General features: G+C 47.7%; 1 protein-coding gene across 1 annotated transcript in view; it reads right to left on the bottom strand.

Annotated features, from left to right (window-relative positions):
• Positions 1-12,705, bottom strand: part of OXSR1 (oxidative stress responsive kinase 1) — an 87,939-nt gene that overhangs the window by 57,745 nt on the left and 17,489 nt on the right. The window contains exons 2-3 of the mRNA XM_080582613.1: positions 12,593-12,705; positions 2,861-2,969 (exon numbers count right to left, since the gene is read on the bottom strand). Coding sequence (XP_080438739.1) covers positions 2,861-2,969; positions 12,593-12,705 — 222 coding nt within the window. The remainder of the gene's footprint in view (positions 1-2,860; positions 2,970-12,592) is intronic.

The raw sequence follows: 12,705 nt of genomic DNA, 5'->3' as shown, positions 1-12,705 counted from the left end.
CAGACTGACTGTACCCAGAAAATAAATTAAACTACACTCAGAACAACAAAAAGAGGCTTGCATTCAAGACTGTTTATCAAAGCAGTAACATCCATGTAAGCAAAACTATTTGCAGCCTGAAAACACACGCCAGCATAGATTGACACTGATGGAGGAGAAGCAGTAAGATTCTGAACTTTTACCCAGCAAAAATCCCAACTATGAAACCACAATCAAGACGCAGTACGATCATCAAAACAGACTTGATATGTGCTTACTTGGATGTACAAATCTCAGCCCAGGCTCTATGAATAGTTAGACGGAATAAAGGAGTTAGGCTCCACCTTTCCCCCCCTCCCCCCCCTTTTGGGTTCATAAAAAAGGGCCAAAGTTTTTTCCTGTTGAGAAATTCAGACCATTATTTTTCCCACTGGATGACAGATGACCACAAAACCAGCCAATTTATTACTGATAAGCAGTAAGCTGAAAGGAATGAGAAGCAGTTTTTAAAGCATCTCTCGTTACATAAATCACCCGACCCAAAAACAACAGGAAAGAGTCTCATTAAAAGTGAATGGGAAAAGCTCTTCAGTCAGAAAGCTCCAAAAAAAAAAAAAAGTTTCTTGCCCCATCCTCAGGACTATCCCGTGTAACTTGTCTAGGGCATCTAAAATGCAATTTCAGTACAGCCATGAAAAGAGCAGAAGCTGAAAAAGGCTGGGAAACCTCTCTCAAGGTACCTTCCTGCATAAAACCTAACAGGACACCCTCAAAAGCCTACTTCAGCCATCCCCCCAGCCTCCAAATGTTTTACTTTAAGTGAGAAATCAGCCCGTCTTTTATTGTATGACCCTGGTCTTCAACACAGGCAACAAAAAGTGCGATTTGGTAGGACTGCTTTAAAGCAGTACTCCGTTCCGGGCCAAATGTGCACAGGGGTCAAACACCCGCCCGTACAATGCAGAAGCCTATTCAAGGTGACTCGTACTGACAGCCAGGCCATTTCGCACCACCAAGAGGTTGGTGCTGAAGCTCTGATTATTTCCCAGCGATTTTCCAGTCTGAACTTTACATTTACGGGCCATCTTTTCATCATCGAGGCACCACAAAGCCTGATTTTTTTTTTTCCAGCTACACCCAAAAAAAAAAAAAAAAAGACGACACAAAAGCGAGGGCAAGCAGAAGCAACATTTGGAGGTTCAAGGATTAGCCTAACCCTGACTTGGTTCCAACAGAAAACCACTACGAAAACGTTGTACGTCTTCTTCAAGGAGGCTGTGTACCCTCCTGAAACAGGTCAAGAACGTTGCTGCTGTCTGTCCTGCACCCCTGAAACGCCATTTCTTCATGTTGGGAAAGCTTTCCCCCATAGACACTTTTTATACCAAAATTATTTGCGGTAAATTGGCAAGGGATTCTTTTCTGCAAACAAACAGCAATCCTATCTTTAATGACCTGCCTGTTAAGTGTCCCGCCAAGGAAAGGAGAGGTATTGCTTAATGACACATGAGCACATGGGTCATTAGAAACCCTTTAAAAAAGGCTCAAGCTAGCATGAAATCTGATCGCCCCCAGGAGAACTGCTGAAGTTTTCTAAAGAAGATCTTCAAAGATGCATGTTTTATGGTCATTATCGAGCTCTTGAGGAAGAAGCCAACAGGTTGAGCCAGATTTTTCCACATCAGCATCTGGCATTTTACAGTCTACAACATGAAGCCAAGAGCAGAGAAGCCAAGAAGTTTTTAGAAAAAGGCAAGAAAACAATTTTTTCAGCTTTCAATGCCTTTTCGCTATGGTGCCAGGAAAATCAAGTCTTCTGAAGACAGGCCTAAGATTTACAACAGTCCTCAGTTGTCATCCAGAACTTGAATCCCTTTCGTTTCTCAACGGCAACTTAAACATGAAGTCTGGAAAATACTACGACATCAGATTAGGCATTGCTGATAGAGAAAATGTAAAAACTTCCTTTCTTTCTCTCAAAAAAAGCTGTTTCTACAGTACCTGAGAGAATAAATCCAGAAAGGGGAATGTTTCCCTGCCTCCGGTAGTTTGAAATTGCCCCAAATATTCCCAGTTATTTTGTCACCCAGAAGAAGTAGGAAGGTAACCCAGCTCTGAGGAACGAGACTATACAAATCAAGCTGCTCCTACACTGAGGTTTTCCTGCCTTAGTAATACACTGGCATTACAGGAGCAGTTCTGCTTGAAACACAGGTGATTTAAGTTCCTCACAAGGGCAGCCAACATGTAAATAAGCTCAATCAATAGACTCGATGGCTGCCTCCGAGCTCCAGGTGAGAAAAGGTCAGGCGATCAGCCCTGCAGGAGGAGTTGTGAACATCACAGTCCCCACCAGAAAGCTACTGGGGACGGGTGGGCTCAGTGGGCTCAGTCACATCCTTCTCTAGTTCAAAACTTTATCCTAGGCTTATGGAATAAGATGAAGAAGCTTTTGTAAATGTGATCCGAGAAACATCATTTCAGATCCGCCAGCTGAGAAGATGCAAATTAGATTTTTACTTCTTTATATTTCTTTTTTAAGTCTGGGATGGTTTCAACTACTGCATCTGTACCTGAGTTTCCCTTGTCAGCGTCTAATGTCCCATCCTCCCAAATACTCAACTCAGCCGTTCAGCAAACACATACAAAATACCGTCAAATATACAAAGCAGGAGTTAAAACAAGCTACCAGTCACGCAGTTAGGTATTACTACCTGTGTACGTAAAATGAAAAGCTATTTCTGAGCCAAATGGGTTGAGGTTGAGCATTATCATTCAAGCGTGTTAACTCCCAAGGAGGAGGGAAGCCTGGGAGGAAAACAAGAGTACGACAGTCAACTTGTGACGTTGCTTTACAGGGTGCGTAAATTGGATCACTCACCTCCACTAAGCAACTTCATCACCAGCCAAAGCTCGTCTTTCACCACGAAGGAGGTGTAGTAAGATACAATGTTGGGGTGATGGCACTGACTCATCGCTTGAATTTCTTTCTGCAGAGAAAAATAAAACATTAGCAGTCGAACTCGACGGTTTTTGTTCCTTGGGTACAGAAAATATCTCCCTCAAGACACAAGGTTTAAAGAGGGTGAGAGGAAAAAGGCTACCTGGGAGCTAACCACAGAAAAAGCCAGAAATGCTCCTAACACTCAGCCTGCACCATACTAGGGCTCAAAGCTATTTTAGGATGCTCTACCTGTTTACCTGCCTGGCTAGCAGAACATAAGAAGTGATGGAAACCCCCTTGGCAAAGGCAATAAAATGCTCTCACACCAAGCACCTGCTTCCAGCTACAGCAGACTACTCCTGAAAATTTTACCTACGAAGTTCACGCCACCACCTCCTTTCAGTGAGCCATTATACAACAAGTGTAATCAGCTGCAGGCTATCGTTTGGGTGAGAAAGGGAAATATTTGCCTCTAGAAAAAAAAATAAAAAAGGAAAAAAAAGAGTCTCTCATCCCTAATGTCTCTTCCCAGCATGAAAGCAGATGGCTCGGCTCCATCAGGTTGAGGGCACAAAGGACAGCTCCGGCTTTTGTTGCACGGAACAATAGGGAAAACAGTTTGAAATTAGAAAGTGGTTGGCTACTACTGATGGAGTACAACATAAAGTGCTCTCGGATATGAAATTGCTTGAGTTTTGACCGTGCTTGTTCATAGATTTTTGTTATGGTTTAAGGGTTGAGGTTTTCCAGGGTACGGGGGAACAATATCCCAGAAAACAGACCGAGTTTTCGTTACGCAAGTACAAATAACCACCGTGGACAGAAAGCCTCCCAGTTTCTTGGTTTCCTCCATCAAAAGCCATCCATTGGGCCAAGGCTGGCACCCTGCACACCCACAAGGAGAAGAAAGAGGAAAAGGTCCCCCCACAGCCCTGCCCTGATCCTTTCCTCCCTAAGCACAAACCTCCCTGCCACCAAAACTCCAGGGGAAGCTCTGAGGACGTGCCCACGCCTCGTGTTCCTCTCGACCTGCTCTCGCTGGAACCGGGTGATCTTTAAGGTCCCCTCCAACCCAAGCCATGGGTCTATGGGGTTAAGGCAGCCCCACAAATACAATAATGGGGATTTCCCCAGTTTACCGCTGTTTTTCAGGGAGCAAATGAGGAATTGGTTCCTCTTCCAGCTCCCCCAGGAGCACCCCCAGCTTTCCAGGAAACCCCAATAAGCTGATTCAACAAGGATCCTTCTACATAGGAAGGGATATTTGAAGAGCTGGGGAGTTGTAGGTCACTGATCTCACGCCGTTGAGTAAAAACCACTCTGTGAAACTAAATACAGCCTGAAATAAAACCTAGCTCCCACTTTCTGCCAGGGGACAGATGAGAACTGAGGAGGTGGACGAGCACAGGTCGGATTCAGCGACTGCTCCGTGCCCCGGGTCACACATCTCACACAAAACCTGCTTAGGAAGCTGTCTGTAAACATCCACTGCGAGACATCCCATCCTCACAGCCTCTCCAAAAGGCAGCTCCTTGGGCTCAGTTTTAAATTCACTTGCTTAAACTGGGATCTTTTGGGGTTTGCTCTGAGCCCCCAGTTAAGGGATCCGTGAACCTGCCCCAGCTTTGGTGCCTCAGCCTGGAATTAGCTCTTGAAGTAAGGCTTTAAATTAATTTTAAAGCTTTTTTTAAAAAACACACAGGCAGAGCCAGGTGCCTAACCTCTCTCTGACAATTAAAAAAAAAAAGAAGTGCACAAATGGCACCAGAATAAAAAAAAGAGGTGGAATGAAACAAGAGGGACGCGGATTTGCTAAGTCTTCCCATCAGGCAGCCCTTCCCCAAAGCCACCATTCTCAGAAAGGATCCAAAGGAGCTGTTTTTAATCTTTTCTCAGTTAGACCTCAAAATATTTTGAGCTGACTCCCTGGGAGATCAAGAGAATAGTACAAAAAACATACACCAACATTCCATATTTTATATATATTAGCATATCCCGCCGGAATTCAGGAGACAGTGAGGCAAAGCCTGGCCCAAATTTATTTAACAGCCTAGATCTGGATCAGGTCTTTGCCATGAGAGCAGCTCTGTCCTACAGCATTTCGCAGGGATCCTGTGTCGCTTTATTACTATTTTATTGTTCTCCAAGAATTTCCTCTCCTGCACATTACCATACGCTGCTCCCCAGGCTGGAAATAACAGTTTAAAGCAAAAAGGTTACGTTTGGCATGTGCTGCAGCGCACAAAGGAGGGTCGCTATTATTTATTTTCCCTTTTCTCAGCTCTGTGACAAAACACCTCCATTGGCTAGGGGCTGTGTAGCAGTGGCGGATTAAACCATTCCTTACACGGTGCGGCACGGCTCTGGTAAGTAACTCCATCCCAGCCGACAGCTTCCACTGGTCCCACGTTATTACCAGGAGCAAAAAGCAAGGTCAGGCAGCCTTTCCCTGTCACCCCCAGCCTCCTACCCCATTTACAGTTTCCTAGGCTCGTCTCACAGCAGCTGCATCAAAGTTTCCTTCCTCTTTGCTCTCGTGGAGGGTACCAGCATCCCGGCGGCTCGCTGCTTTCAGCTGATGGTGGCAAATCACAGCGGGCTGGGCGGTTAAAGAGTTTCCTTGCACGACTGAAACCGAAGCAGCTCTGTCGTACACACGCCGGTCCGTGCTGCGTGGGAAGGCTGGAAATGAAGCCAGGAATCGCAGTCAAGAATCACCGGGGGGTCGCTTCCAGGAAGAGGAGGGGGGATGAAACGCAGCAGCGGTCCTTCTGGGGAATGCCGCTGCCAGAGTTTTTCGGAGAGCTCGCTGCAGGACTGCTCGTCGGACACTACGACAAGGCAGCATCAGGGAAACTTCTCCCAGAAAAGCCTGCTGTCCCCGATGCACGTAAAGACGAAATAATTAGAGCCGCGCTGCCCTCGCTTTCACTAGCATCAGAACCGCGTTGGAAAACTCGTAGAAGTCTTGTGGATTTTCACCCGTCTGCCACGATGGAGTGCTAAACGTTACAATTTATCCGGGCTGCAACATCCAGCTTTTCAACTGGAAGTGTTGTTTTATTCCTGCTCAGGGGTGACCCGTTGGAGGCCCCTCAGGCTGGCTGCAGACCCCGGTGACGGCAGACGGCCCCTCCGTCCCGCTGCTGACACACACGCCCCCTGAATCCCCTTAGCCACGAGACGCCTCCTTACTGCCAGTCCCCGACTGCAGGACCCATAAATCATGCTGCCTGCCGCTCAGCTGCGGAGAAGGAATTACCGACACGAACACGTCTAGACACAGCGATGGTTTGGAGATGGTTACAGGCTCACCCTGGGCTGGATATTAAAAATATCCGCGCTGACAAACACCGAACGCAAACAGAGTGGGATCAGTCATAAAGGCCCGCGTGTCTTCCATTAAGGGTCCTGATGAATGTTTTCAGTGCTTCTGCGGGCAATAAAAGCAGCATTTCAAGGCTTCTGAAATACTAATAAAACTGCTGTGAAGGATAATTTAGAATCACAAGAAAGCTATTCATCTCCTCGAAGTCAGACGTGCTTCGGGAGACCTGCGATTGTTGGCAGGAGGTTTATGTGCCCGCTGATGTACACCTGAAGTCTGAGTTAAGAGGAGCAGAGAACCAAAGCAGGTTAAAGCCGTATTTAAGCTACGAGCTGAGCCATTTTCACCGGTATTTTCTGTCCCCATTATCACCTTCTACTCCGTGCTTATCTGCCCCGAGGCACATTTCGAAGACAGGGGCGAAAATCTTGCTTTATTTAGTTGCGCTTCCTACACGTTGACGTGAGCTCAACAGATGCAGCACAGAAGCTGCCTGCTCGTACGTGGGTACCTGCAACTTCCCAGGAAGCCAGAAAGCTGTTGGCTTGGTTATCCTGGCTGAAGGCAACCACAGCCAAAAGAGAGTGGGGTTGAGGAGGGAAAAATCAAAGCAGGGCAGATGCAATCTCCTTGAATACACCAAGCGGTGCGAGAGCTATGGGTGGCAAAGTACTTGCTTTAAGTAAAATTCTACGGGTTTAGTTCAAGGACTAGAAATTCAAGCATATTCATTCATTTCTATTTTTAAATACCAGGGTAAAAAAGCCGTGCTCTTCTACTACAGTCACCTTAAGAGCAATTATTTGAAGGAGACGAGGAAAAAGCAGAGCTCAAAATGAGAGATTCCAACCCAGCTTCCATGTCCAGACTACCCAGCTCAACTCCACACCTCAGGAGATGGAGAGTGGTCCGATTAAAAAGGGATTCAATTCCCCCATCCAGAACAACAGTGGAAAATGTCTTCAAGAAGTCTTCATAGAGAAATTAACCTTAGGCGATGGGAACAAACTCCCCCTGTGGCAGGTCATCCAGTGCCATTCCGAGGTTGTTCCCTCCTTCAAGACCTGCAGTGTCGGTGACTACACGCCGAAAGGAGCAGATGGTTGAATGGTTATGGTGTAGGAACTCACACTCTCCCATTTTTTCTTGGTTTCAGCCAAGCAGTCCTTTGCAGAATCTGTGAAGTTATTTAAACGCCCCATCTCACGCTCATCCAGTCCAAACGAAGACGGTCTTCTTGCAGGATTTCACACACCATTAACCCTGATGTTCACACTGATGTTTCACACTGAACTTCACAAGGAAACAGCGTCAGCCAGCAGAGTAATCACAATTTCTGCTGTTGCTGCTCTGAGGACTCTACCCAAGCAGTACACCAGCTCCAGTTCAAGTCTCCTGTACAGCTGCAATCCCATCAGGCAAGAAATGCGAAACACGGCGTATCAAATCACCGTGCAGAGGCTGTGTTACACTACCTGGCCCTGACACTTGGAGACTTGTTTTCCCTTGGAGCAAGTCCCCAGGACTGGAAATGCCATTACAATGGCAATTCCCGTAAGATGAGAGGCATGGGTGAAACATCTGGACTGCTCCAGCAGCCCGCTCCTTTGTTCCCACCAACCTTATGGTCTGCTTAATCCACTTGCAGGAGCTGCTGTCAGATCAAAGCCACTTCAATATCCTGTCCAAGTCTTCAAAAGAAGGTGTAAAACCCTGCAACAAGCACTTACAGAATCATCTGCCCAGAGGGGAGACTTCTGACTAAGCCCGGGCAGTTAACAGTTGGCTTAAGCGTTAAACCAGGGGAGTTCATAATCCTGTTTTAAATCCCATCTAATTTAACCTTCTCAACTATAGGTTGATTTATTTAATCTCACGCAATGTTTGATCTCCGTATTGCTGGCAGCGAGCTCCCCAGGTCAATTCCACAAAATTCAAAAGGACGTTTCCTCCTGCTGGAGTTACCTTGGCACCCGTGGCTTCCTTAGCTGCCTTCCTTCTTCCCCTCCTCCGGCCAGCACCCTCACTTCACTCCTCTTCTGTGCGACACCTATCAGGCCCAGTGCTACCCATCCCTGGACTCCTGCCACATCTCCCCTGCTCCTTCCTGAAGCTGCCTTCTGCTGAATCGCTCCGGGAACGGCAGAGGCAGCAGCCCCCCCTCGGCTGGGAAAGCCCTGCCTGAAATGCCCCACAGCTCACATTCCCCTCTGCTATCCACACCCCTGCTAGCCGCTGGGCAGAGAACCCTGCCATCTGCTCCTCTACAAGCATGGAAAAACCCAAGTGGATGAAAGAAAGACAACTCCGCTCCAACTGCATGAAAATGCAGCGGGGGCTGATGGACCAAGAGCAGATTTAAGGCCTTTTAGAGGAAAGGGCCGCCCACAGCTGTGACACACACCATGGGCTGCTTCCAACAAACTTAAGCAGCATTTCACATGCATTTATCACCTGCGGGCTGCGAGACAGCTAAGGAGTGGAACTTAAATACCAAATACAGCAGCCCAGGACCAGCAGCGGACACCATTTGACCACCTCTCCTTATTCTCTGCTTCCAGTCTCACCGGCGAGCGAGAACCACAAGCAGCTTTATTGCACCTTCCTTCCAACTGAACCTCCTAGGTGTTCTAGGAAAGATCTGCGAACATTTAAAAACGTACAGGAGGACAAAAATAAAGCCAAGCATTAAAATAAAACTCTGACAAGTATCACCTAACTGGTAGCTGGGCTAGAAACATTCTCTGAAGTGCCTTTTACTCCTGCCAGTCTGTGTCCTTGACAGCAGTTAGCACTTCTCTTGGAAGACCTGAACGCCCTCGGCTTGCTTTGCTCACAGCACAAGGAAATTGCTCCCTCCTACGCTTCCATGCCCATAGCAGCAAGAGATGAATGCATGGCAGTAAGGGAGACATCGCGCAGCGGTTGCAAAGGTTCCCCCTGACCACCCACGCTGCTTGCGTGCACGCCGAGATATGAGGACCGAGATCAATGCCTTTAACGAGCCAAGCCATCCTATCAGGCTTAATTTTACTTAAACACCTTCAGCAAGGCAGCCCCACAAGCCGGGAGGTGCTCCAGCCGCACTCCCGTGCCGCCAGACACCCGCTGCTACGCAAGCGTACGGGAAGCCGAAGGCCACTGACCCATTTGGGCAGTGACAGAGCAGCTTACAGCGAATTCCCTATAACTGCTCCTCTTCCACCCCAAGAAATGGGAGCACCAGCTGCTAAGGGGCATGGGCACGAGGAGTGGTAGAAGGAAGAAATCATCCCTACCGATGCCAGAAGTGCCTGCAGCCCTACCTGCTCCCCCATAAGCATCGCAGCACTGCTTCCCCTTCTTCGCTAGGTAAACTCTGGGAATACGTAAATTTGTTTCAACAGGAAAGTCTACGGGTCTGAAGCACTGTAGGGGAAAAAAAAATAAGAGTTTTAAGTGCAACTTTCCCTTTTCTGTGCCACGGGCTGATGGCTGGGCGGTGCTGTAACACCAGAGCATTGATTTAGTGCCTGGGGGACAGAGCAAAGTTTCCCGTAAGCTGACTGCTGTGCTCGGATACCCCCAGCACACCAGAAGGATAATGGATCTAATGAAAGCCCAAATTCGTGCTTTTAACAGTGGCAGGGGAGAAGAGAAAGCAAGTGGAGAGCATAAACACGCTCTAGTACGGACTCAGCTATCTCTCTTTGCACTCACCTCTCAAAAACACTGTTCTCTGCAAGGACTTACATTTATGGGTTTGGGATTAAAAATAATCTTGCAATGACGAGTGGTTGCTCAGAAAAAAGGTAATTAAACAGATCTGGGAAACCGCCACGAAGGGAGACGACGAGACGGAAAGCCTTGAGAATATTTACTCTGAAGAAGCAGCGGATGCGGAGGCAAGATTAAAAAAAATCGAGAAGGTAACACAGAGGAGGGAGATGAGGAGTTCCCATCCTTTTGGCTCTCACACTGAGAAACGCCATCCAACAAACTGACAAGTTCAGAGTAAACCAAGGGAAAGCATTTTTTCCACGAAACACACCTACCTTGGTGACCCCAGGAAGCTACTGCAGCTCCACAACACCCTTCCCCCAGCCCTCCACGATTTAAGTCTCCATAACCACCTTTTTAAGACATTTTCAAAAATAATTATGAGATCAGCTTAAAACTGGATAAATAAGAGCTCAACCGTTGCATCTCCGAACGAGAACTTGTTTGGGGAGAGATTTTCCCCAAATTGCCCAGAGCTTGATTCCTGCACCTTCCTCTGAAATATCAGGCAGTAAGCACTTACCATGTCTCTTAAATCAGGTGTGACTTTGTTGGGGTACGCGGAAAAAGAGAGCCACTCGTATCTGAGTGAAAACAAAAGCCCCACCCTCCTAAAGGCGGCTGTATGACAGCATAAAATCTCCGGTGTTCTTCGACCTGAAACACGACATCGGAGGAGGGATCAGCTGGTTTTGGTCGAAAGGCTGTTTGCCACCAGGCTCTCTTCTCTTTTACACAGCCTCCTGCTTAATGGCTTGTTATTTTTATAGTTTTGTTGCCCAAGGTAGTCAGTTGGAGCCATGTAACCGTGTGTCGCTGGCTATAAGAAGCCACTAGGCAAGTCATCAAGTCTCTTTACTGACAGCAGTTAGAGGAAGACCTCAAAATCCTGCCTTCACCCCAGGCATTGACAAACATGACAGCGAAATGCAAGCGTCCACCTTCACAAGAGACCTACAAACAAGCCCGCAGAAGGAGCCACGCTATCTGGTCCCCAAATTGGAAACTGGGACCTGGTAAGAGCCATTCACTGCAGTCCTGCCCCTAACAAGAAAAATCACGGTGAGGAAGGGGTCAGCTAGAGATTGAAAATATTCAATTAGACACAGTTATCTAAAATGACATGATGAGTCTTTGCAGCATCGCTTTCCGAACCTAACCCTTGTAGCTGGAATCGGCAATTAGTCAAACGCCGACGATCTCAATTAAATCTCCACCTCCCGACGACACAGTTGGGTTTACCACTGAGGCAGAGCAGCACGGACGAGCCACAGAAAAGACCCGAAAAGAGCACCAAGGGATGGTGTCGGGACAGAAAGACCGACTGGGAAAAGGGAAGGGAGCCGTAACTCCTGCGCTAGCAAGAGCAATAAGAGGATGTGAATGCAGCTCATCTGAAGAGTCCTACACACGGCTCTTCACAGGCACACTAACGTGTGACAGATTGAATGGAGCCTTTCCTCTCTACAAGAGTATTTGCTGATACCTATAATGATAAAAACAGCATTAGTCACCACATGGAAACCGGAGCCGTGCTTTAAGTGACTTGCTGAGAATTAGAGATGAGCAGAGCTGGCTCTCTCCGTTCTACTTTCTCATTGTCATCACCACAACCAGCGCCTGGGTTAACGCGACAGGAACTGCCAGGATGCAAGCGGAAAGATAGAAAGGTTTAAAAAATATCCTAGAGAGTTGCTTTAAAAGGAGAGGTGATACAAGACCTCTCCCTGCCTCTCCTTAGACCCTGCCCATCAATATTTACAGTGGAAAGTTTTGTTCCAGACGCCTCTCTCAGCTTCGGGGGGACACCTCATGTTCACAGGAATGCCTCTGTGCCTGGCTTCAACCCAGGGGCCTTCCACATGCAGGGTGAACGTGGCAGCTGCTGCTCCCACACACAGCAAAGCAGAAAACAAATCCCATCAACATGCGAGCCAGATAACAAAAAGCCAATTTTAGTTACCATGGCTACCTGCCCGAAGCTGTTTTCCATTGAGAAAATCTTAAGAAGCGCGCATCAGAGGAAAATCACAGAGCTACAGCTCCAGAGGAGCCCACCTCCTGTCCCGAACTCGGAATGAGTGAGGGTTCCCACACAGCAGCCTGCAGCACATCAGAGCGATCCCTTAGCTGGCATCAGTTCCATACACAGATTAAGAGCAAGAGCTGCTTTACTCAGCTTCTCTCTCTACAGGTGAAGGATAAAACACAGAGAACTGAAGGAATGGGGGAGAAAGCAAAACCACTCCCCTAAATCCTGATGTTTCTGGAGGCACATAGCTTTTGATCCCCCTCAAACCGCAGAGCTCTCGTACAGGCAGCTGAGCTTAACCCTTGCACATCAACTCCACTCGAAACAAAGGGATTATACAGAGTGCTTGGCTCTAAACAATAGCCTGAAGTTCTCCAACAACTGATCTTTTTAGCATTTTCTTCAACGCCGTGTCCCACAGCCAGCAACTGAACTGCCTCTGGTGAAACCAGCCGGGTCCTCTCACCGCACCGCAAGGAAGGGTGTTTAACAGCGCTCAGCGAACAGAGCTAACTGAAATAAAACTCGTCGGGCCATCGTGGTTGCATACCAGGAGCTCGTCCATGCTCGTCTGACACTTCTCAAGATTGATCCGTTTAATCGCGACCTTCTCCTTCTTCGGAGCACAGAAGGCTGCCTGCACCACCGCAGTCGCTCCGCTCC

The sequence above is a fragment of the Anser brachyrhynchus genome (genome assembly GCF_964034855.1).
Source record: "Anser brachyrhynchus genome assembly, chromosome: 2".
NCBI classification, from domain to species: Eukaryota; Metazoa; Chordata; class Aves; order Anseriformes; family Anatidae; genus Anser; species Anser brachyrhynchus.
The sequence above is the reverse complement of the archived record's forward strand: the minus strand, read 5'-3'. Positions and strand labels throughout refer to the sequence as shown.